Genomic DNA, 25,394 nt, shown 5'->3' with positions numbered 1-25,394 from the left:
GGAGAAATTGGCTTGCCTTGAGAAGGCTCGCCCAGCCCATTAGCTAATTCGGCCAGTGGCAGCCTTCCAGGTCTGGAGCAGCGCTGGCTGCTGTGCCACGGAGGCGTCTAATTAAAAGAGCTCGGTCCTAATGCCATTTTCCAGGCAATGCGCAACTATTTTCTCTTGCTTGTGTTGTCTGTGGTATGGGTAGGGTGCGAAAGAGAAGAGCAGAGGGAACACGAAAGTGAAAAACCACTGTCCTGAGAGCGAGGATCTCAAAGGAACGCATTGTGAGAAGGGTTGGAGGAACAGGTATTTTCTCATCTTGTGCAACTCTGGAAAAATCTGTTGGTCATCCTCTGGAGTCTGCACGGCGTGCACAAAGGTATCTGGCTTTGGCGTTGAGGGATGGCATCGGGGGGAGGCGGTAAGCCCACACTTCCTCCTCTCTGGGTGGTGGTGGCGGTTCCAGGGTGACAGTTCTGCCCCCAGGGGGGTGACCTCACCGCCTGGGTGCGCCGAGGAGGGCAGTGGGTGCTGCTGCCACGAGTTTAAACGAGGTGACGGAAATGAGGCGGAAGAGCTGGCGGTTAGTGTGATGTGCAGCGCTCTGAAGCACTGCTCAGAAGTAACTCGGCAGATTCGTAACAACAGCTCAACTTCTGTTTAGGCTGCAGCCCCACATGCATGCCTGTGGTGGAAACTGCTTCAGTTGTATTAGTCATAGTGTGTCACAGGCTTTTCCAGTGTGGAGCGGGGGTTTTTGTTTTGATTCTCGGTCTCCCTGGGAATTGCACATGGTGTTGCAAACGCCAAGGGCATGGTGCTTTTCCAGCATCTCCTTGCAGTGACTTGGGGTTTGGTGCGGTTGGGCAACACACAGCCCAGCGTATCTCTACGTGCCTTGGAACGCAGATATTTAATGCCTCTCTTTGTAGGGTAAGGGAAATGTTTTCTTAGTGTGTGGAGGCTCAGGACCCGGATCCAGGCTTTCCTGCTGGTGTCTCCCTGGGATGTGTTTCTGGGCTCACTATCAAGTGAACGCAGCCCTACCATCACCTGCGAAACCTCTGCGTGCCGAAGCTTAGTTAACCGGGTCTTTCAAAGAGACTGGTGCTCTGTCATCAGAAATACCTGACTTCATTGCATGAGCTGCACTGAAATCACCAGGAGGCAGCATCTCTGGCAGCTGAGGGGGTTATTCTGTCTTCCTGGGGTGGTTCTTCTGCCAGCCACCTAACGCTCACCTGTGCAAGAGCATGAGGGCACGCACTGCGCCTTCAGAAACACTTTGATCCTGTGATGAAAGGCGCTGTGCAAGCGCCTTTCACTGTGTTATTAAAAAGGGAAAGCAGTTGTATTACTCTTGTAGTTAAACACTTGTGTGTGTGGCCAAATTAATTTTAAAGCGGTATCTGAAATTGTTTTTCTTTTCCACCAGGGCACTTAACCCTTGCTGGTAGATGCCGATGTGTAGGGCTGCTTCTGGCTGAGGTGGTTGAAGAGCATCCCGTGGTCTGAGCACCCTGCTGGTGCATTGGACACCGGGTTCCCGCTCTCTTCCTCCTCTTCTTCTTCCTCCTCAGGCTTTATTTGGCACCCTGCCTGCCTCTCCTCCAGGAGCATTTCTTCCAGCTTGTTTTGAGGAGCCGTGCAGTTTTGTTGGGCTGGTAACTATAGGCACCAGTAGAGGATTTAGCCCTGCTCCGTGGCTGTATTAATAGCCACTGCTGGAAGGTGGCCATGGCTGAGCCGCTCTCAAAGCAGAGTGTGGGCGCAATGGTGCCTTCCTAGCCCTGCGTGTAGAAAATGGGGCTTTCTGCCTCATTTTTGCCTCTGTTTCTGGACAGGCTTTGCCTGCGTGTTTTCTACATTGTGGCCTGATCTTTGCCAGTCATCAAATGTCACAGTTGCAGAAGACAGCAGAAAGGTCTCATCTGCCCTTTCCGAGAAAAGTGTTGTTGTGGCTTGCGAGTACCTGTGTTGAGTTTGACAATGAAGTTTTTACATTTTGTGACCGTCTTCAGCCCAACTGCACCTGAATTTGTCTGATTTAAGTCACTTACCCTGCTTTCATCCCCCCAAAATCTTTGCATGAGTCTGATGGGTTGGTGCTCCTGCTCATCCCATGGTCACCCCATCCTTCATGTCACTGAGCAGCACTCAGTAAACTCAGCGTGATCCACAGCACTCGTATCCTTAATGGATGGTTCTGCTATCTCAACATGAGGACCACGGCAGCATCAAACCCACGTTCCTGCAGGCTGCCCTTAGCTTTTGGCATTCAGCTCTTAGCACAGGGGATACTGAGCCCCGAGCTCCTTAAGCACTTCCATGGGTGAATCTCTTCACCTTAGCTGAGAAATTTGGCTTCTGCTCTGTGGGGAGCGAGGTGCGGGGCAGGTATGCCAGCTTGGCGGTGCCCGTCCACAGCCTGCATCTATGCCTGTGCCCTGCTGCAAACATGCTCTGCTCTGGGCCCTGGATCCATCTAAGTATTGCTGCAAAACCTGCAAGGTCCTAGTGCACGTCTTGGCAGGCTGTGTGCACGTGTGGATTGCCTCTTCCAGAGATGGAGTTTCATTAATTTATGAATCTGTCTCCTTTACTTTTTGCTTCCGCTCACGCTGGATGCATAAGATGCAGCTACAAAATGATTCTTCGTTATTTATGCTGCACATACTGGATAATATGATATCTGCTTTTCCATCTAGAGCCCAGTAAGAGCTGGGAGCAAAACGTTCAACCCCAATTTAGCAATTAATTCCTGGCTGCTTGTGCGATGAGACGCTTCAGCCTTGGCAAGCTGCTTCATCCTTCCGTTCCCCAGTTCCCAGCACCCAAAGAGGGGGGACCTCTGGTTTTGCATCATCTCGGCCACTTCGCAGCTTGTGTTGGAGAGGAGCCGCGTGGTGCCGGTGCTCAGTGGCTCAGGGAAGCTGCTACAAGCAGGAAAACTTAACATCTCTAATCTTTGACCCAAATCTTAAAACACCCCAAAACATGGGCTTGGTGATGTCGGTGCTTTGTTTCTCCACTCTGGGAGGTGGTTTGAGGTCACTGTGGTGAGTCTGTCTGCAAGCAATACGCAGCCTGCCCGGGCTGTGCAAGAGGGATGAAGGCAGCATTGCTGCAAAAACTCCTTCTGTTTTTGCTGTGCGCCCTGATGCTGGCGGTGACGGAGGGGCAAGGAAAGCGGCGTCCCAGCGGGAGGACAGGCCGTGTCCACGGGAAGCCGTGCTGCTAAAAATACAGCATTGTGAAACTGCCAGCACCTGGACTTCCCTTCTCTTCCTCGGGGTTTGGCTGCAGGATGTCTGCTGCGCGTCGGTCAAGGCACACTATAGCTGCAGCCAGAGCTGCTTCCTCCTCCTCTTCCTCCTCCCTGCCAGGAAGCCTGGTTTGGGGGGAGGCGGAGGGAAGGGAGCAGGAGGAAAAGGGGCGGTGGCGGCAGCGGAAGGGACCGAGGGGTGATGCACATCCTGGCATACGCGAGCGTCTGGGGGGCAGTGGGCAGAAGCGGGGTCATCTCGGCTATGGGGTGCCCTACGTTCAAGGGGAGAAGAGGGATACTCCTTGCACCCCTAAATCATGGGAATTTCTAGAGGAGGTGTGACTGAGCTGTGAAAGAGGAGTTATCACTGCACGTGGTGTTGCATCCTTATTATGGTGCTCTACCGGTGATGCCCCATCCCATGGATTGCACCTCTCGGGGGGCTGCTCTCCTCCCCGCCGTCCTGTGCTGGCTGCCAACAAGTCTTGCACATGCCCTGGGCAGGCAGGATCCAGCTGGAAAAGCCTGGCTGTCTGGGGAAGAAGCAATAAATCTCGGGAAGCTGGAAAAGAGCAGTAAGGAGGAAACAGCAGAGCCTGCTGCGCCACCTCTTCTGTGCTAGCACACTGTGCCCTTTGGGTGTGAATCCCAGGGTCAGCTTGCTGTGGGTTTGCAAAGGGGCAGGGGAGGTGGAAGAGGTGTCATTTGCCCTTGGGGGTTGTTTTCTTTGGGGGTTTTAGGGATGTGCCCATGGGAATTTTAATTTTTATTTTTAAATTAAAGGTGGAGGGAAGCTCAAGTACAGGGAGGAGGGAGACCCTCCATCCGTGTTAGGGGAATTGCAGGCTGGAGGGGTGGTGTTGTGGGAAGCATGTCTGAGAATAATGCAGCATGGGCGTTGCTGAAATTGCAGCTTTTACTATTGCTCTCATGGAAGCAGTCCCCAAAAATGTAAACTGAGGACTGTGAGATGTGTTTGCAATGAGCCTCTGAGACCTCATGCTCTGAAGAGCTGGGCAAGCAAAGAGAAATTCGGTAACCTTCACAGGGTGCTAGGTGCCTAGAGGAAAAAAGGGACACTTAGAAAATAAGGATATGCAACTTGGAGACCAGAAGAGTCCCCAGAGAAACTGGGGCCCCTAGATGCTATTGCAGTACAAAAGCAGAAGGCAGGGTTACCGTGACAAAGGGACGAGGCTTTCTCCTTGTTTTCTTTCCTTTGGAAAATGCCTTCGTTACATTCTGTGCTGCCTGGTGGTGGAAGGATGTATGGTTTTCATGGAAAAAGTTACTCAGTGTAGCCTAAATCCTGTTTTCATTAGTAAGTGAATGTCGTTTGCTCTTAAGAAACGCAGCTGCTGTTGGATTGAAACTTCCAGCCGAAGGTCCTTGGTGCTCTGTTTATAAAAAAAAAAAAAAAAAAAAAAAGCTTTTTTTTCTGGGTTGTTCTCTTTAATGAAAAAAGAAGTTGTTCTGCTGGAAGCCAGGGTTTCTATGGCAATCCAGTGAATTTTTTTTCCTTTCCTTGCTCTCCTTCCCCCCCGTCTTGTTTCCTTCCCTGCCGAATTCCCAGCATGGCCAAGTTTCTCTCTGCATTCAGGGGACAGGGTGGACATGTCGGTGAGGGGATGTGTGCTGTTTCACACCTGACGCGCTGCCGTCCAAGTGTGCACACTTGGTGGTGCTGATTCCCAAAAACACTGCGGTGTTACAGTGAGACCCTTCCCCAGCTGAGCGGAGGGATGCTGCATGGCACTGAGCTTATCGTGAACCTATCGCTTTTTGGGTTTGTTGGTTTGTTTTTTTGTTTATTTTTTGGAATGAAAACAAACCAAAACACCACAGATGGCTGCGATCTTTTCTTCAGCTCTCCCCACCCCCAACAAGAATCCCAGATCTTTCTTTGGGATCTCTTTTCCCCTGGGAGCCACAGCGAGATCCTTAAGGGGGGCACTGATGAGTTTGGGGACCCTCCCCATCTTCCCAGAGGAGAAGCAGACGTGGGCTCCGTTATGTTCTTAAACAATGAACAAGCAGTGCCAGGCTGGATTTGGGGAACTTTCTGCCTTATTTGGAGCTGAGCTGGAGTGCTGGCTGGCTTTCATGGCTTTTTTTTTTCTGTTGCGAGGGCTGGGAGAACCGTGGGCTGCCCCGAGTGCGAGAGGGCTGACAGAGCCCGCAAGCGGGGAGGTTGCACCGGTCGCTGGGGCAGGAGCATTAAGGGTGATTACTTCGGAGGCAAAAGGAGAGAAGGGCTGGCAGAACCTCTCCTCCTCATCCTCCCAAATTGCCAGGTGGGGTTGGTGGGGATTTTTTGCTCTGGGAGCTGCGAGGTGAGCTTGCCCTGGGCATTTTGCATGGATGGTGTGCACTCGCCCAAGCTCCTGTGGCACCCCAATAAAAGGAAAAAAAAAACTCTTGGTTGGGGTTTGCAGAAGTTAGCAAGGAAGAAAAACGCACATTGACCTCAGGAGGAGCAGAGCTAGGCAAACACAGGGAGCCTTTTTTGAAATCCCAGTCCACATGTGTTCACTTGGGCTTGCACAGCTGGAGACTTTGCACTTTTGCTCAACAAAATCTGTTTGTTTTTTTGTTTATTTTTTTTTTAATGTGACCTTCATGCTCACACCTGACCCTGCTCAGACTCTCTTACAAAAAACTTTTTTAACTGCTTCTGTACTTTTCAGTAGTTATCTTCCCATTTCATGTGGGGGCTCTTTTTAAAAACAAATGGCTTGAAGGATTTAGGATGCTCACATGGGCAGACGCGTCCAGCAATTCTTAGCCTTAAGAATTTCAGTCACTTTTTTTTTTTTTAACCTGTGTTTTTATTTTTCCCCCCTCTCTTTGATGGTTTTAAATGAAAGGGATGTCAGGGATAACACAGCGAGTTCTGCTGGAAGCCTGCTCCTGTCCCCCATTTCCATTCCCTGCCCTCTCCCCTAGAAGAGAAAACACTAAGGAAGCCATTCATAACATTTTCCATTACCTGAACATAATGTACAAATTTTATTTTTTTCCCCAGCTTTCTGGGGAAAGGAACAAGTCCCTTTGCCAAATGCTGCTGAGGACGGGCATTTCCCTGTCTGTCATCAAGTTTGATGGACTGGTTTATAAATCCCTGCGGGTATAGCTAGTTGTATTGGTTTTGCTTTTAAACAAAACCCACGACCCTGTTTGTTCGTCGCAGATAAATGAAATCAGGTGGTAACAGCCTGTTGGGAGCAGAGGGTAATGAGGGTTGATCCTGATTTCTGTCAAAAATCCCCTGGGTTGCACACCTTGTGCTTCAGAGGTGAGACTGAGCCTTCCGTGGTAGCCGAGTGATAAAACAGCTCCAGAAAGGAAACCACGGGCAAGAGCTGGGAGGCACTGTGCACCTGCTTGGGATGAGGGCTGCTCCTAACGCTGTGCAGGGTGTGTGAGTCACGGGGCGTACGGCTCAAAGCTCCTGCACGAGAGGTTTGGCTCTGGGTAAAGCGTGCTCCCTCTGCTTTCTCCCCAGCTGGCCGGAGGGATCATCCTGGGAGTGGCCCTGTGGCTTCGCCATGACACGCAGACCACCAGCATCCTCTACCTGCAGCTGGGGGACAAGCAGGCCCCCAACACCTTCTACGTCGGTGAGTAGCAGAAAGCAGAACTAAAAATACCCAACGCTTCCCCGATGTTCCCCTACTATGCGGACCAAGGCCTTGATTAAATGCCAGCTGTACCTGAAAGGTGGAACCTGAAGTTATGGCAGCTAAAAGTGCAGGGGGACCTTCCTTTCATCACTGGGTAGCGCCTTTTGTCAGTCTCTCCTGGGGAGAGGGTGCGTGACTGGGGATCAGGGAGGCTTGTTGTAAGCGAGTCTCCTTTCCTCTCCCAGCGGGACATGAAATCGCTGAAGGAGTGGCTGGCAGTGGAAAGGAAAACTTGGAGAGTTCGTGACTCATGTTCTCCAGGAGGGGAAGGTGGAATGTCTGGGTATGGTTGAGCGTGATCTTTATTAATTTGACAGCATGCTGGCTTGCAGGAAGATAAAACCCATATTTTGCCCTATTTTCCAGTGATCCCTGATGGGCAAGGGAGAGTAGCTTTTGCAGGCTGTGGGGCAGGACTCAGGGTGCGAGCAGCCAGGAAGGGGTGAGGGCCAGTCCCTCCTGAGTTCCTTGGATAAGAGGCACAGAGAGCACATACCTGTATGTCATGGGAAGGAGGAGGTTTGAGTCTTTTTCCTTTCCACAAATGCAAATTGGTCCCGATGCTGTGCTTTTCCCCCATGGGGTTGAGGGGAGCATCCGTCCTGCGCAGTGGTGTTCCCTTATGCCTGAAAGACCAGTTACTTGCTGAGAAAAGATTTATTTTAAAAAGATTTTTTTTAACATATTTAGGAGCAGGAAGGCCAAAAACCACTCCTCACCAAAGGGTGCTGGTGGGGTCAGTCAGGTAGACAGAACCCCTTCTAGCTTTGAGGATATAGGTGTAGGAAACATGCAGAGCTGGACCCACCTAACCAATGTCCTTGTCTTGCCTGTAGCTGGAGTTACCTTCCTGGAAGGATTTCTCTGCAATTTGCTCTCCTTGCCCATCAAGCAGCATGCTAGAGCCCTTTTGCCCAGCTGCTCATGCTGTAAGCAGCAGCGGGTTTTGCACGGCAGCTGCCTCCTCCCCCCTGCCTCATACCCAGAGCTGTATTTAGAGCATTTCCCCTTTGTATGTTTTAAACTTTTTTAAAAAAAAAAAAAAAAAGAGAGAGAGAAAGAAAAAAAAGTTAAACTCCTTCCTTTCCAGGAACTGGTCCAAACATCTCCTTCCTTCTGAGGCCAAACTGATATGTCCCAAAACACATTTCTCCCAAAACCTGGGAGCGTCCTTTGCTTTTCAACTCTTTTTTGTTTCGTTTTCGTCCTTGGCCGTTGCTATTTAGATGGCAATGAGGAATGCACTGCAGGAGCAGGATGAGTCCCACCACCTCGCTGGCTTCCTGGTGCGTTGGACATCCCAGCCCCGAGGCTTTCTGTCTTTTTTAAGTTACACTCAGCAACAGCTCTGCCCAGATTCTTTCTGGCAGCTGTAATTTCCATGCAGTAATAATAGCAGAGCATTTCTTTCAGCTGCTGCCTCTTCTAGCCAGCCCTCTTGAGCCTGAAGTCTGGGATTCCTTTTTTTCCTTTCTTTTCCTTTTCCCGCAACCCCCCCCCCCCCCCCCCCGACAACTGACACTCCCTGCAAAGAGGCGCACACCCTCCTCTTTCTGTCTGCTGTCCAACATCCACATGCACACAATGTTCCCGCTTCGGGAACCTCTCTCTTAAGCCCAGGGCTGGCCTCTGGAGCTGTTTTTTTTTCCCTTGCAAACTGCTTTTTGGTGCCTGGTGCATCCCAGGATATGTCGGGAGGCTTTTAACGCCGGCCAGGCTGTGCTGTGGGACGGAGGAAGCAATAAAACCCTCCGAGGAGGCAAACGTGCACAGTGGGGTTTTGTACTTAGGGAGGGGCGAGGCGGCACTTTGCTGGCTCCTGGTTTTTCCTCTATGTCCTTTCCCCCCCAACAAAAAAAAAACAACAGTTAAAGCTGGTTCGTAAAGGCTGCTTCTCCCACGTGTGTGTTGGGGGAGAGGAAAAATAATTAATGTTGCATGCCGGTTTGGACAGCGATGGGGAAATAGGAGAAAGGGGATGTGGGGAGCGAGGCAGCTGCCAGGGGCACAAGGCGCGATGCTTATCTGCCTCTAGCCTGCTGCAGGGCTTCGCCTCTGCCCAGAAATAACCCGGGTTTCCACCACAGCCACCTCTCCTCCACCAGCTCCCCAGCCCCGGCTGCAGAGCTTGCAGGGCTTTTTCCGGGGATTGCTCACGAGACATCTGATCCTGAGCACTTGTTGCAGCCTCTGCTCATGGCATTCCCCATTTGGCCGGGGGAGCTCATGCCACTGCAAACGGCTCGTTAACTGCTTTGGTGCTTCCTGCTGGTCCTCCTCCTCGGTTTGGTTATAGTTGTAAATCCCAAGCCTATCCTGCCTCTCAGCCATGGATATTGCTGCTTCTGAGCGTATGGAGGCTGTGAGACATGTTGATACCAGGTCAGAAACCATCATTCAAGATAGCTAGCAGTATGGATGAGTTGGATGCTGACAACTGGTTAACTATTTCTTAGGTATCTATTCATCCACTGTGTAAAGTCCCATTATTTTTTATTATTTTTATTTTTAAAAGTGTGATGCAATGAGCTATGAGAGCCCCTGCCGCCGGATTGTCTCGCCGACCCAAAATAGGAAATCTGCATCCAGCTGCTAATAGCAAGGGATGGAGCAACACGACCCAGTGCTTTGATTATCTTATCCCTGGGAGCGGGGCCAAGCCGTGAGGAAGAGTGCCAAAACATCCAGATTTGGGGTGTGGTTTTCCATGTAGCTTTGGGGGTGGGAAGAGGGTCGGCTTTACTTCTGTTGTAGTTTTTCCCCCTGGCTTTTCACTTTTTGTTAGGAACTCCTCGGCTGGCTTGCGTCTTGTCCCTTGCACAGCGGCACCGGCGCTGCTTGGGAGGGGTGTGAGGATTCAGACAGGCACGCAATAACAGATTAAATTTGGACATGGAGGCTGTTGCTGTCACTCCCTTTCTCCGCCATCCTGCTGGGTATCGCTGCCTCAGTAGAAAGTTGAAAAGCGATGAATTATTTTTTTGTATTTGGGGCTCTTTTCCCCTAGCAGCCAGGCTGATTAAGGTGGCAATTCCAGGTCTGGCTCCCAAGTAGCTACACGTCTGCCCTTGAAGTCATCAGGATGTGATCCCCACCGCTGGCGAGCTTTAATGGGCATCCTCGTCCACAGCATTGCTTTTCACAAGTACCTTCAGGGGGTTGTGCAGGCCTCAGGGGGTCTGATGCTTGCATTAAAGCATATTTAGCAGCGTGCAGGAAGGAATCAGGACACATATCTGAGCTTCCCTGGGGTTTCCCGCTGTCCCTATGGCATGCAAGGATGCTCCTAACCATGGGTTCCAGATGTGGCCAGCAGTGCAGAGCACCCTGGCACATGCTGAGCAGTGCTACATCATCCAAACAGCATTGGCAAAGTGATCAGCAGGGTGCTGTGCTTTCTGTCCACAGCAGTGGCTTTTTTTCTTAATTATCCTTTTCAAGGGTAATTGGGCAAAAAGCAGCCATTTTCAGGGCTTCAGAGATGGGATTTTTGTTGCAGAGGAATTCCCATCTTCATCCCCATCCCTCCAGAAACACTAGGCAGCTTGTAAAGTTGGCTCCAACGTACTACGGCAGGGGGTTAAACTCAACAGCAGACCTTTGGCTAAACTGCTCATGGAAGGGCTACAAGAGCCCAGGAGTCCTATTTCTAGGTTCTTGTGCTCTTCTTCAAGGCCCAGTGTGTCAGTGGTTTACCAATGGAAGTGTGAACAGTGGCCAGGCGTGCACGCTCGGAAGTGGAAACAAAGCACAGCGAGCAAAATGGGCAGTTGCAAAAATAAAATTTATGTGGTTGTTTGGTTTTCTCCAGTAGAAGTACATGCATTTTTTTGTCTCTTGAAAATGAGCCTATTTACAGCTAAGGACAATTTAATTATTTAATCCCCTAAAGAAAAGAAGACTGAAGTTTGCTGGTTCTAGATTTTCCTTTAATCACTGACAGATCAACTTCTTCAGTATTGAAGGAATTCTTTTTAAAGTAGTAGTTTTAGTGGAAAACACTTTGTCAATACTTTCTTTTAAGTGTTTGGCTTATAACATTTATCTGACAGTAATTATAACACTGTTTCTGTATTTTTAGCACAGAATTCAGTTTCTATTAAAAAAGCCACTTATATTTCCCAGTATCCCTTCATTGGGACCAGCTTCTGAGGATCATTTACTCTGCAAGCTAAAATTGGTTATGACTTAGGGCTGCTTCCCTCCTGGCTTTGTAAGTCTTTACTTAAAATTGGTGACAGTGAGTTATTTTGGGTTCAGACCTACCCAACTGCAAAACAACTTGTGTCATCACCTATTTGGGTTACGTTCAGACAGGCAACCTTGTTGCCTCTAACATGCAGCCAATCATGCTCCTCAGGCTTCTGAGGATGCCAAAATAAAGAGCAGAAATGCAGGAGGGGTTGTCCAGGAGCGCAGAAGGATTTAGGTGAGCAAGCTTAGATGCCACTGAGTCCCTGAGGCTGGCAGTGTTGTCACCTGTGGTGATGGTGGGAGAGTTAAGGTTACTCCAGCCATCGGTTGTTTCCACGGTTGGTCCCAAGCAGGGTCTGTAAAGGGAAGAGCTTTGGTTCCTGCTCAGAAGGGATCCCTGTTAGATCACCGGGGTGCACCAGACAGGTGAAGCTCAGAAACTCCTCAGTCCTTCAGATCCACGAGTAGTGATTCTCCTCCCTTGTCCCCTTCCATTGGCTCTGCCATGGGGACCTGTGTCAGCCATAATGTCTTGCTTTCCAGAGCTGCTTAAATGAGTTTTCCTGTGAAAAGCTGCCACATGTTTAGGCATACGATGTCCACAGGACATCCTCCAGCAGATGTCCAGAGGTGGTCTAGTTTGGGGCAGCAGAGGATAGCTCTGGGCCTTCGGTGCTGTTACCATGGGCTGTTGCAGTGCCAGAGGCCTCCTGCCAGCTCGCACATATGTGCCAATGTTTGGAAGCTGAAATCTCCACCCGATGCTTCCCATGTAGGCAGAGCAGAAGAAATCTGACTGTAGCACCTCTGTGGGATCACTTAGGATATGGGTGTGCACGCATGTGGGCGCTGGTTTGGGTTTTCTCCACTCTTTCCCTTTGCTTTTACAACAAAGGCATGACCTTTGCTTCCTTCCCGCGTTACTCTTCCCCACAAGGGCAGCATGTACGTCCTTTCGTCTCCGCATGTGTGCCACGCGGACCCTGGAGAGCTTTCCATGCTTCGCGACAGTGGTGCTCCATCTGGAAGGCATTAGCAGCCATGGAGCAGCAGCGTTTTTCTTAGGAGAGGGAGCAGAGGGGAAGGAGCTTCCCAGTTGTCATCAGCAAACCCTTTGCTTTTCCCTTCTTTCGCCCTGTTTTCAGGAAAGCGCTGTTGGTCCTGCTGGCACCATGAGATAGGGGTGAGACTCCAGGGCTGGGAGGACCTGCTGGGCCAATTCCACGGGCAGCTGGACAAAAATGTGCGGGAGACCCACCCTCACGGGCTGCCACATGCAGCCATCCCTTTTCCACCTGGTTGTGGAGGGACTTCCCACTCCCTGCCCTCAGGCTGAAAGGAAGCAGGTCACAGCCAGGACTTTTTGGCTCTGGAGATGGTGTTCTTCCAGGATTGGTGCTGCAGGGTAGGAAGGAATCTCCTTCCCACCTCCAAATGACGGTGCCACATTCAGAATCTCCAGACAAGGCCCCACTGCAGCACTCCCTTTCTCCCTGGGAGGCTCACAAAGCCCTTGCGTTCACGGAGTCCAGGAGCCAATCTGTCCGAGGATGAAGACAAAAATCTCTTCTTCCCTCCCCACAAAGGCTTTGGGAGCCCTGGCCCTGCAGCTCCATGCAGGAGGAATGCCTCTGCTCTCTTCCCCCCTTCTCAAAGTGCATCCCCGGGGGGGTGGCAAGGCTTGGAGAGCCGCGAGGGTTTCCCAGGAAGAATGGTGTGATGCTGGGATGCTGGGGATTTTTCTTTTTTCTTTTTTTTTTTTTTCTTTTCTTTTGGAAACATTGCCATGGTGACCTGTGGGGGAAGAGACTGGCTTCCATTAGCTTAATGAGTTAAAGCTGGCGAGAGAGAGGAGGGAAATGGGGGGGGGGGGGGGGGGGTAGGTGGGAGTGAGGATGCTGTTTGAGAATGCCCCTGCCTGGAGCCACGCAGCCTCATGCGCAAGGGGAGGGCTGGCTTGTGTTGACCCTCCTTGCTTCAGAGGGATTCTGCTGTGCTTCTTCCTCTTTTTATTTGTTTTTATTATTATTTCTTCTCTGTTTTTTCTATTATTTTTTTTTCCTTCCCAGCAGGGACAGGACATGGGTTTTACAACCCTGTGGGTGCCAGCAATGTGGCTTTAATGCTGGGGCAAGCAGTGACATTTAACGCTGCCTTTTTCTATCCCATCCCTGCTCCCAGCACCGAGCATCCTGCTTTCTACCTGGCCTGGAGGCATCATCTCCACAAGATGGGACCTAAGCTGGCCTCTTGATTGCTTTTTTCTCCACCCAGCACCATCCAGAGAAAAGTGCTTGGTGGCTCAGTCCCCTGTGTCTGAGGTTCAGGTACTAAAGCTTGAGGAAGTCCTCACCACCCAAAGCAGCATGTGCTGGATGAGTTTTATTCTGCTGCTGCAGCTTTTTTGGTGATTTATGTTCTGATGCTCTGGAGTGGAGAGGTCATATCGTGGCTGTGGTGCTGCTGCTTTGAATTAAGATGGGACCCTGAATCTCTTGGTGGTGCCAAGGTGAAATCGAGTCTGGGTGGCCCCATTTCCTGAAGCTTTCTGGTTTTCCTCTCACAGGGAGATAACGGGGACTCGGGGCCCTGGTTTGTGTGTGGCAGCTTCCTGCTGAGAGCGGTGCCTTGGGGTTCAAGTGGTGCTGTAGGGATACTCAGGGCGGTGGGACCATGAACACCTCCAAGTGGTTCTCTGGAGTTCCCAGGGTGTATCGTGCTTCACTCAGAGGGGACGGGATTGCTGCAGGCGTTTTGTATTTTATACCTCTCTGCTTTTATCCTTTGTTTATGATAAACAACCTTTCTTGTTTTAAAAACCCTGCGGAAGCTGCCATGCAAATGCACAAGCGAGATGCGAAAGGCAGATGGAGCTTTGCTCAGGCACAGTTGTGCCAGCAGAGGCGTGGGCACTGCTTCTGACCAAGGTATTAAACATTTCCATCCAGGACAGGCTCGCAGGAGTTAATCCGGTCTCTGACACTGCAGCAGTGAGGAGGCTCGGACTGGGGAAGTCTGGCCTGACATTACAGAGGACAATGCCCCATTCAGGGTGGGCATGACAACTGTCTTGCTCACAGACACCCAAACCGCGCTGTCCATCATCATCACCACAGGCTGCCAGGAATGAAAGCGAGGATGTGTCAGGCTGCTTTCTGGGAAAGGGCTTGGTCATTCCGGGCTTTCTGTCAGATAGTGGTCCCGCTGCCTGGTGACTCCCTCCATCCAGGCTGGAGGGAGAGATGGGGCACCGGCCCCTGTCCATCGAGGGAAGGGACGGGTGTGGGAAAACACCCGCGACCCAAAGCGTGTGGTTGGGTGTTTTGGTCGTATTTGTTGTTGTTGTTTTTTTTTTTCACATGCGGCATGGAAATGTTCATTGTACAACACCGTATCATTTGTGTATTTTGTGCTTGGTTTTGGATAAGCCTCGGAGCTGAGTCCCACTGTATTGCATCCTCATAGGATCTGTTTGTTGGTGAGAAAAGGGGACACCATAAGGGCCATTTGTTTGTGCCCCACACTGAAGCTGGTTTTCATCCCAAAAACCAGACACATCCTCTGAGTGCTGGTCAGGAAGCAGTGTGTGGGATATGGGGCTGGTGGTGTGGTAGTTGTCCATCATGATCTTTAAATGAAGCACTGGAAGGAGCTGGTGGGTGTCTCTTACGCCCATGGGTGTGCACTGGCCGTTGGGTTCCCTGCAGCATTTCAGGCTCCAGCTGTACTGCATCTGTCTGAAGCCAGGGTGGGCAGCACCAGTGGTGGCTGAGGTGACTTGTCCCCTTGCCCTCGGCCCAGTTTTGTTTGCTCTGTGCTGACCTCATGGGAGGAGAAGTCAGAAGCTGCTGCACTCAGGTATGAGCAAAATTGATTTTGCCAGAGACTTGTGAAGAAGACTCTTCCATGGAGTCACCCAGGGCTGTAAGATGGAAAAAGCTGATGCTGTTTGGGTTGGAAACCTAAAGCCTCAGCATCACTGGCACAAGTTGAAGGGGTGAGGGCAGTAGCATATTGCAGTGATAGTAAGCCGGCCTTTTTTTTTTTTCTTTCTGAGAGACCACATCGTTCTTCTTGAAACAGCAGTTTTGTTGCTTCCGAAAACCTCCATCAGGCTCTCTGGTGCTTGGCAGGCGTCCAGCAGCCGGCCTTCACTTTCCAGGATGCATTAATGCCTTCCCATCACCCCCAGCCCCTGCGGGGCCCTTTTCCCATGCACACCCCAGCCCACTGCCTCTCTGCCTGCCTGCCGCAGCCGGTCCCTTGGTGGCCACCGTCACACACCTTGGCATCTCCAGCCCTTGGGAGAAAACCACTTTGTTCCACCTCAGGCAGGTCCCCGCAGCTTTAGCTGCTGGCCTGGCCTTTCCAAAAAAAACTCCCCAGGGGTTTCTCTTGCTCGTTTTTCCCTCTCCTCACACCTTCAAGCAAGGAGCTGTTGTCCTGTCCCTGCTTGGCGACCTTCAGGCAAGGCCCCCCGCCTGTTGGCTGGGTTTTGTTGATGCCGAAGACCCCTTGATAGGCATCAGGAGGTGCCACTCATGCGTTTTTCCCCTTTCGCTTGCAGTATGCAGCAGCTTGCTGTGAGGATGTCGGTGTCACCGGCAGCGAGCGCCGTCAGGTTTTGTGAAGAGGGACATCCTGCTGGGTCATCTAGCCCCATTGTGCCGCGCTTCCCTTGCATCTGGCTTCCTCCCTCCTGCCTCCCACTAAATATAGCCAGGGACATTGTGCGAGTGCCGGGCGGGTGAGAAGCGCTGTCCCCTCGCCTGGGGACAGGAGGGTCCCAGCAGTCAAGCGGTGCTAGTGGCGTTTCCCTTGCCAAGTGGGGTGGCTTTTGTTTTAAAAAGAGAAGGCTCAGGAGACGAAGTTGACCCTTCCTGAGCTTGCAATATCCGTTAAGGGGGGTTAAACATGCTGGGGTTATTATCGTGTATCGGGTTTTTAGAGGAGGGTTTACCTTGGTTTAGCTCTGCTCTCACAGAACTCGGTTGTGTCATGCATGCCCGTTAGACTTTACACATAAATTATCAGATGATTGCTTAAAAGCTACAAAGATAAGAAAAACCTTGGGCACGATGGGTACATAAAATGCAGTTTTGATCTTGTTTGTACTTTAGTTCTGATCCTAAGAGCTGACCGGCTGATTAATAACTATAAACATGTTTAGACTCCTAGCAAAATAAAACACTTCGTTGAAGGGATGTCTCTCTCAAGCACCGCGAAGATTTGCTGTATTGCTGTTAGCTTTGAGATGCTTATATATTTATAAGCATAAATATAAAATATCTTCTTATTCAGATTTTGATTTTTTTCTCACTTTGGGTTAAAAATGACTGCGGTCTTGCGTGATGTTGAATTATTTCTTTGATTATTTTTTGCACACATCAAGTTGCTTTGGAACAGAAAGTGGAATTCGCTTACGAAATAGTAGACCCACAATACTTGAGAATGTTAGTTAACTAAAAATACACTAAACGTACAAGATACATGAGGAGAAAGCTGTGTATTTTGGAAAAGGAGACAGTGTAGCCGAGCTGGTAGCATTGCCTGGCTTGGGAGGGAAAGCGTTGTGGCTGTGTACCTCAGCTAAGTGCTGAGTGAAAATGGACTTTCGTTCCTCCGTTTTCTGAGCTCTCCCTGCCTTGTTTCCAAGCCTTGAGTTAGTCAGGGAGCAAGCTGACTGTGCAAATTTAATAAGTTGAAATAAAAAAAATCTCTGTGGAAGAACCTTTGAGAAACAAAGGCTAGATTATATTAACTGGGATGCTTAAGCAGTGCTTTTCCCTTGGTTTTGTGGCTTGTCTGTCTCTGAAAAGTTAGCAGGATAAATATTTGTCTGATGTTTAATCTAAACAAGCCATATGCCTTATTGTTTGTTTAAAAAGATATGTTAACTAATCATTTTTTATCTCCTCTGCTTAAATATTTAAAATAGGATGCCATGGGAACTCCAATAATGCAGCTTTCAGGACACTGTAAAGCCTTTGTCTTCCTTGCTACACCCTCTTCCTATCATTGATCGAGCTCTGTGTGTTTCCTGTGATTTTGGGGGTGGCTGCTTTTTCAAGTTTCAGTATTACTACCTTCAAGTGCTTTGAGGTCTGACTGGTGTAAGTTGTGTGATTTGCGTTGATGCCTGGACCAGCCATGAGGTCTTGGCTAGCGCAGAGGGAACACCTGTGGGCAAATTCACCCCAAATGAGCTTACTGACGGTGATAATGTTTATTTTAATGGGAGGAACAATAACAGTGGCCTGAAATAGGGTCTGAACTCAGGTAGCTGTGGACCACTTCCACCAGCCCATCCCGGTTCACACCTGGGGACACCAGCGTCAGCAGAAGAGTAGCAGAGCAGAAAGCAGGGTGAGACGCGGTGGCTTTTTCTGCTTCTGCCACGTCCGCAGCCACCTCTGCTGCTCTCAGGACTTAATTATGCACACCTGTAATTAGCTATGGAGCCAGCATGCCTGGCGCAGTGGTGGGATGCTTCTTCAGGAGGCTCTGCAGTAACGTCTTTGCCTCTTGTTCTCCCTCGCAGGAATCTACATACTGATTGCGGTCGGTGCTGTCATGATGTTCGTGGGCTTCCTGGGATGCTACGGCGCTATCCAGGAGTCTCAGTGCCTTCTGGGAACGGTAAGGGGCTCAGCACTGTGAGGGCACGTGGCCACTGAACCACCTTTTTCTTACCCAACATCCCCTACAGCTTCCTGTTTTGGTCTTGGTTTCAAGGCTGTCCGTGGGGAGTTCAACACTTGTATGGAGTCATCTAATATTTTTACCTGTTAGGGCTAGGAAACAGCAGAGATTTTCCACAATATCTTAGTGAGGGTGTCGAGGTAAATCTTGGGAAAACCATTACTGAAGCGCTACAGGCATCCTTGATGGCAGGCAGCAGCTTGGGATTCCTGGCAGAGGATGAGCTTAATTGCACAAGCTGCAGCTACACCAAAAGCCTTGGCTTTGGGGGCGAGGGAGACCCAGTTATTTTTAGCAAGTTCTCGCACGTGGTTCGGGTTTAAACCAGATGCCAGACTCCGTTACCATTACCAGGCTCTGCCAGCCTCAGGGAGAAGCTGGCCACGTTCACGGAAGTGGCCACGTTCACGAGCCACCACGTGGGTGTCCCCATTCTGCAGCCCTTGGGACAACCCTGTTTTAGGGCTTTCTGTGATTTATTTATTTTTTTAATTTATTTTGATTTTTTCCTCTCCTCCCTCCCGTAGCAGAGTTGTATGCAGAAGAGGAGAGTGCTGGCACGTACATATCTGCTCTCGGGCTGTTATTGAGGCATGTCAGAGCTTTTGGCACGTTGTGCTTGAGAAGGCAAGAAATAGCACCAAAAAAAAAATAAATTGAAGGGATTAAAAAAATACATAAAATTTGGAGGGACTTTCCAGCACTTGGCTTTGTTGAACTGGAAGATTGTGGTCCAGTGACCTGTGGGTGTGGACTCAATTGGGACGGAGGGAACTGGAGCTTCTTGCTCTGCAGATTGCTTCACCTCTGGTTCCTTCTTTTTCCACATTGGCAAGAAGGAGGGGGGCTCTCGTCAGCTTTAATAAAGCGCTTTGGAATATCATTGGGTGAGAGCTGTGGCAAGAGTTTGCAGGCATTACCATTGCTGCCGGGAATAGGAGGAGTCAGTGTGCAAATCCAACAGTGATAGTTGTAGCAAGGTCTGACAGCTTTGGATTGTTGTTTTTGTTGTTGTTTTTTTTGTTAGCATGAGCTATTACAGACCCTGAATTTCCCCTTGCTCCCTCTTGAAGTTGGAAAGAGGATTAGGAGGGCAGATGGCACAAGGTACCTGCAGCTCAGCAGGGGAACCGGCTGCTTCAGCTGCAGTTAGCAGCTCTAGCTGCTGCATGCTGCCCGTCTTTGCTCACACCTTGGCTTGCCAAGGGGAGGCTGGAGGTGCCTCCTGATGACGCTTTCTGCTGGCCAAGGCTCCCTCCAGGCTCCAAGGACATTTCCAGGCAGCATCCTTAGGGTGCTCCTCAGGAGTGACCGGGACCACCTCCGCGCTCCTGCCCAAGAACAGCTCTGTGTTTCCATGGTGTTTCCATGGTGTAAAGCTGCATCTTCAGCATTTTACATCCAGCTCGCAGAAGCATACTTGCAGAAAGATGGATCTCCAAATCTGGGGCGAACAAGCCAACCTTCACTAGAGGGTAACCACTGCAAGAGTGAGCCCTAGTGCTTAACCAGAGTATTACAGTGGCCTCATGCTTGTGGTTTAGGGTGATGTGGGTCCCAGTCTCCCATGGGAGTTCCTGGGAAACCAGGGACAGATAAGTATTTAAATAGGAGTTGGTTGTTCTAGGACAAAGATGTTTGAAGTCCTTTCCTGCAGGCAGGTCAGGGGTCCTGTTCCCATTGTGCTGATATCCCTTTGCTCTTCATGAGAGTAAGGCCAGCTTGTAGCATTGTTCTGGAAACTCTTGTTTGCTCTGCTGTGGAAGAAGAGGTCCTGAATGTGTCTTAAACAGACACTGCCCAGAATCTGGGGCTGTTTCCCACCCCATACTGTGATCTTATGTCCTCTCCTGGCTACATTCACCTCTTTTACTTGTTTATTTCCATGGGGCTTTTCTTAGGAAGAAGCCACTGAGCGTGATGTGGTTGCAGAGGTAACGTGTGGAGCATACCTGCCCATGCCTTCCCACTTGGCTATGATGTATGGGCTCTACAGCATCCCATGTCCAGTCTGTTGGACCTCCCATCACATTACTGGGATATGAACAGAAAGATGGAGGAAGGCTTGGGGCGGTGGCGGGGAGGAGGAGGAGTGTTGGGGTTGCGCTAACAGGGTGAGGCTGTGGGAAAACATCACTGCTAGCATTTATGCAAAAATCTGCAGTAGCCTTGCAGGGCTGAGAATGCCAAGAGAGCTGGCCATAAATCATACCCTGCAGCTCCTCAGCAGCCGAAATGTGCTTTTAACCCTGTGCTGGCAACTCCTTTTCCTGGGAGCATCTGTGGCAGAGCAGGAGGCTGGGCTGGATGTTCCTGCAGCCACATCAGGCGGGGCAATTTGTCTTGTGGTGTGCAGGGCATCCTCATGCCTGCGGGTCCCTGTGTGGGAGAGGACTCTGATTGTCCCTTCTTGGCTGTACCGGTAGAAAGTTTGGGCACAGGGTGGCATCTGATGAGTTGTAGGAAAATGTGCTTGGGCAACGTGTGCGTATGAGAGACCTTGCTCTGATCTCCCCCATCAGAAGTGCTGCTCTGCACCCCTACCTACCTTATCGCTTCTTTTTCCTGTAGCCAAGTGTACTAAGCATCCCTCTCCTGATTTGTCTCCACAGTTCTTCACTTGCCTGGTGATCCTGTTCGCCTGCGAAGTTGCGGCTGGAATTTGGGGATTTGTTAACAAAGACCAAGTAAGGCGACCCTAAAACCTGTGGTGTGGGGCTGGGAGGCTGGGGCGGGAGTACAATCCCGGACTGAGTCCCAGGAGCTGGGATTTGCTGCGTGACCTGGGTAGATAACTTAACTCCTCTTGGCTCGGCTGCTAACCTTTAAATGGGAGCACTTGATGGGAATGGCTGCCCCATGCTGTATGTGGTGCGATGTCTGGGATAAAAATAACTCCATCTGGCTCGGGTTTCCTCCTTGCTGCCAGCCACAGCAGGAGTGAATTCGTGTGTGAAGTTGAGGAGGAAAAGCTACCTGCACACCTGAGGTGCCAAGGAGCAAAGCACAGACCTGGCCATGTGGGAAGGAGGTGTCACCAAGTACCCAGGCTGAAACCAGCAGCTTTGCACCTCTCTTCCCGCTGCCTTCCCTACGTTCGCTCTCACATTTGCAAGGTTTGGTCCAAAAACACCAGGCTGTCTGTGTGTGGGAACCGGGGCCATTCTGCAGCAAGCAGAGGGCTGGGCATCCACCACTTGGTCAGTGCGGGCTTGGGGAAAGAAGGGGATTTACTTCTGCTCACAGCTACGTTAGGCTCGGTGGTGGAGCAGCAAATGTGTTTACAAAGAAATGTAAGGCAGCTGTGGAAGTAGGTGGTGGCCAGCTCAGCTTTCACTTGCATTTAGGACAGAGATGACCAGCTCGGCTGTGAATGGAAACACCCTTGTAGTGATTCATGGGAGAGCATGACTTCACCAGCATAAACTCTTCCGTGGCTAACCGTATTACTATGCAGGCAGGGTGCTGTTCCCTAGCAACTTCGGTGAGCTAATTAACCGTTGCAGATGTTAGTTTGTGAATCCTGAGGAGCCCAAGATGCGCAATTGAAATGACGCAGAAAAATGAAGGCTGGGTAAGGAGGGAGCCTGTGGCTGTTGCTCTCCATGCCAGGGAGAAGGCACCTGGATATCAGAGCATAAAGCGGAGAAGTGTAGGATTTGCCAGTGTGAAAAGAATGACTTCAGCCACCTAAAATTAATTTTGCATTTTGAAATGAATGGTAGCCGTCAGTTGGCCCTGTCTGCCTTTTAGCCGCGATGAATGGGCTGTTTGGATGTCACTGCTAGCAAGGCAAGCAGCTTGCTACTCCCCCAGCGTGGCTGAGGGCAGCTTACGAGCACCAGGGGCTAGGAGGGAAGTGCTGGGTGCTCCCGGCCATACAACGTCACTCTCAGGGGACACCCAGTGGATAAGGTGGGAAGTCCCCTCGGGTTTACAGCCCTGGCGAATAGTCTGGGGGGACGGTCATCTCCCAATGGAGCAGGCAAAGGATTTTGTTCCACAAAATGGCAGGCATTCTTTCCCTGATCCTGCCTTGTCAGAGCTGCTTTAGCTACAGAGTGAAAGGTGAGAAGTACTTTTGTTTTTGTTTTTTTCCCCTTTACCAGAATCAAATGGTTTGATCACAGGGTATTGCCCTCCAAAGCAAACTTTTTTGAGCATGGAGAAATGCTGGGATAATTGATTTGAAATCATGCTCCTTTTTGCTGCAGTCTCCTTTTTCGTGTGCTAATCCAGCATGTGCTGCCAAGAGCAGATGTTCTGGAAAGCGTTTTCCATTTCATACTTGTTCATATTTTTCCTTTGCTTCTTTCACGTGTCCTCCTTTCATCTCCCTCCGAAATTATTGGAAAGTGTTAGAGGAGAAGCCACAAGGTCAGCTTCTCTGAAAATTAGGGGTTTGGGGTTTTCTTGTTTGGTTGGTTTTGTTGGTTGGTTGGGTGGGTTTTTTTTGTTTTGTTTTGTATTGTGGAGTGTCGATTCCCCATGGGTGTCTGTGGTCTACCAGGCCAGGTGGCAGAGCTGGGGTATGGATGTGACTTCTCATGCAAGCATTTACAGGATGGGGGTGTCCTGCTCTATGTAGGGACCCAGCAGGACTTTGCCACCCATCCAAAAGCATCAAAACCTACAGATGCAAATGAGCCACGTAACTAGGCTTTAGTGTGTAATCTCTCCTAGATTCTTCCTACCCCCTCTAAGCCAGACAGGTTGAGGTGCCAGTATCTACTGATATCCACCCTTTGCTTGCTTGGTTTCCACGCCTTTGGTAGTTGAGAACAAGCCGTTTCTGAGTTCCTGGTAGCGCTAACAATCCACATAGTTTGAAGACTATCTCAGATCTCATGGTTCAACCTCCGTGGCTTGGCTGTCTTTGCCTGCTACAGAGAGATCGCAGAGCAGTGAAACAATGTTGGGTGGAACCTGCTGGCTGGTGAATGAGGTTCTTAATGTTTGCTTTTTGTAACATGCTGTGGCTGGAGGGAGTTGAGCCCTGTGAAAGACAAGCCTTTCTCCGCTCGCCTGGGTGAATTAGCAGGGTCTGAACCTGTTAAAAACTTCTTGTCCACCTGCAAGTGCCATTTGAGGGGAACCTGCCCTGTTCAGGCACATCCACTGTATGGGTTTCCTTATGTTCCTCTGGCTGAAAGGGACTTTTCGCGGTCTTTCCTAGATAGCCAAAGATGTGAAGCAGTTCTACGACCAAGCGTTCCAGCAGGCGCTCATGGCAGATTCGGACGCGAGCAACGGGAAGGCCGTAGTGAAGACCTTTCACGAAACGGTAAGATGTCGGAGGTCTCGCTGCATGCTCAGGTTAGGCCACACATGGTCAGCCCAAGCTGGTGAACGGGGTCTGCAGTGCCTCAAATTGCATGTGGTTAACTTCTGCATGGGGTTTGTTGGGGTGTTAACTTCTGTATGGGGTTTGTCGGGGTGAGTGGCAAGGAGCGGCTGCCACTGTGCTTCAGATGCTCCTCCCCAGAGAGGAAGAGGAATTAAGTTGTCCTGGGGTGGGAAGTGAAGACAGCACTGAATTTGTAATTCTTAGGAGTGAACTGGGTGCTGGGTTTTTGCTGCCTGCCTTCTGAGCTCTGTGCAAAAATTCTCCTTGGCATAGGAATTTCTTGCAGCCAGAGGAAATGAGAACGTGGGAGGAAGGAGAAGGAAGTGGGGTCAGGAAAATGAATAGGAAAATCAGGGTCTAAAGCATATAATGCTTCATTTAGGTCTTAGCCTGTTAGAGGTAGCTCTTCTTAGGGGTCAGGTAAGAGAGTTCCACCCTCTTAAATATTTTGTCCTTAGCACTGTGCTAGGAAGTCTGGGCTGAGCTTTAATGAAGTTGCTTTTGATCTACCTCAGCACTCCAGATTAAGTAAAACTCAGTGGAAGACAAATGCTGCTCTGAGGAATAATTTGAGACCTCCTCTGCTCAGCAGGAGGCAAATCTCTGGAGGGAGTCGTGTTCATTCTCCTCCAGGATACTATACCTGATGTGTCTGGGATCAGTGCAGGAAGCAGCTGTATTGCATGTAAAGAAAAAAATGAAATTGGAAAGTTGTTTCTTCCCCCTCCCCTTCTTTTTCCCCATCCAAGGTGCCTCTTAAGTTTTAAGTGGCTTTTGGGGGTGTTTAATGGCAAAGAGAGCGTGTGCTGTCTGCTAACCTGTTGGTTTGTTGTTTTTTTTTTCCTCTTTGTAGCTGGATTGCTGTGGTCCTGATACTGCAATAGGAACTCTCCCTGCGCTGTGGAGAGAGGACCTCTGCCCGAAGGCCATACAGAAAGTCTTTGTTCAGGTAGGCTTGGCTGCTCTTTCCCTGGCACATCTCCTGCGAGGGAGCTTGGCTGCCAGGGAACTTTGGGGATTTATTCAGCATTTGGATACCGGGTAGAGATTTCATTTATCTGGGGATTGTGTAGAGGGCTGTCAGAGGTTCCTGTCAATGCTCCCCTTGCTGTTCCTGCTTGAGGGGCTTACAGAGGGCTGATGTTCAGTGGGAAGTCCTAGAGCCAAGGCCTGGCATGAGCCTGGAAGCATGAGGGGGACCTGGGGGAAAGCAGGAACATTGGACCTGCCTTTTTGGATGCCCAGGGGGGTGTGGGAGGAAAGCAGGTCTGTGACCACGGTGTTTCTCTGCTTCAGAACTTGAGCTGCCACAAAAAGATTGACGAGCTCTTCTCCGGGAAGCTGTACCTGATCGGTATTGCTGCCATTGTGGTCGCCGTGATCATGGTAAGCATTGCAGCAGGAAAGAATTGGCTATCCAGGACTCAGTGGTATTGGTGATCTTATGTCAAAATGGCCTGATCCCTGAAAAAAAAAAATCAGCAGCAAAGATGTATCATCTCTGCTTTTATTTCTGGCATGAGAGTGTTTATGTGGAGAGGAGGCTGGGGGAAAAGCGGAGGCCTTGAAGTTGTCCTAATCCCTAGCTTTAAGGAGGGGGGAGCTCCCATGTTTTACAGGTCAGCACCTCACCAGTGGCCTTGTGTCTCCTGACAGATCTTCGAAATGATCCTGAGCATGGTGCTGTGCTGTGGCATAAGGAACAGCTCCGTCTACTGAGACGTGAGAGCCGGTGAGGGGAAGGGGGGAGCAGGGCAGACGGCGCTGGAGGAGACCCCAAGTGCCACCAAGTGACCAGGAGACATTTCAACAAAAGACAAAGAAACCTATGTATATAAATACTTCCAATATTACCATACAGTACTTATCATTTTTCTTTTGAAGTACTTTTTTTTTTAATAAATAAAACTTTCCCATATCCTTGTGGCTGAGTTAGTTACACATCAGTTTTGTGTGATAGGGAAAGCTGCTGTAGCAGGAGATCTAGTCCTTCCTCCCCTTTCCCCACCCCAAAAAAATCAGAAATATCGTTGGTGGAGGATGTACAGAGGGGAAGGCTGCAGCCTGTTCTCAGAAATCTTTGCCTTGGTTTTCACTCTTTTTCAGCACAGACTTTTTTTTTTAAATATATATATATATATATATATATATATAATTTGATGACGAAGCAGGATTTAGCATTTTTGTTCATTTGTTCTCTTTTCCCACCATC

At 50.0% G+C, this 25,394-nt stretch overlaps 1 protein-coding gene and 1 long non-coding RNA gene across 3 annotated transcripts in view; one reads left to right on the top strand and one right to left on the bottom strand.

Annotated features, from left to right (window-relative positions):
* The window catches only part of CD81 (CD81 molecule), a 28,057-nt gene extending 2,957 nt beyond the window's left edge, over positions 1–25,100 (top strand). Inside the window, exons 2-8 of the mRNA XM_035539542.2 lie at positions 6,762–6,876; positions 17,675–17,772; positions 20,448–20,522; positions 23,012–23,119; positions 24,036–24,131; positions 24,479–24,568; positions 24,839–25,100. Of these exons, the coding sequence (XP_035395435.1) occupies positions 6,762–6,876; positions 17,675–17,772; positions 20,448–20,522; positions 23,012–23,119; positions 24,036–24,131; positions 24,479–24,568; positions 24,839–24,901 (645 nt within the window). The 3' untranslated portion in view covers positions 24,902–25,100. The remainder of the gene's footprint in view (positions 1–6,761; positions 6,877–17,674; positions 17,773–20,447; positions 20,523–23,011; positions 23,120–24,035; positions 24,132–24,478; positions 24,569–24,838) is intronic.
* LOC118244506 (uncharacterized) lies at positions 4,154–8,015 on the bottom strand. Of its 2 annotated transcripts, XR_004777549.2 has the most exons (3): positions 7,748–8,015; positions 7,436–7,565; positions 4,154–4,653 (listed from the first exon to the last, which is right to left on the bottom strand). It is a non-coding gene; the product is annotated as an uncharacterized LOC118244506 (long non-coding RNA). The 2 variants fall into 2 exon arrangements; XR_004777548.2 differs by having other exon boundaries at positions 7,436–8,015.
* Positions 25,101–25,394: the final 294 nt, after the last annotated feature.

The sequence above is a fragment of the Cygnus atratus genome, chromosome 5 (assembly GCF_013377495.2).
Source record: "Cygnus atratus isolate AKBS03 ecotype Queensland, Australia chromosome 5, CAtr_DNAZoo_HiC_assembly, whole genome shotgun sequence".
NCBI lineage: Eukaryota > Metazoa > Chordata > Aves > Anseriformes > Anatidae > Cygnus > Cygnus atratus.
Note: the sequence above shows the minus strand (reverse complement) of the source record. Positions and strands in the feature narration are given on the sequence as shown.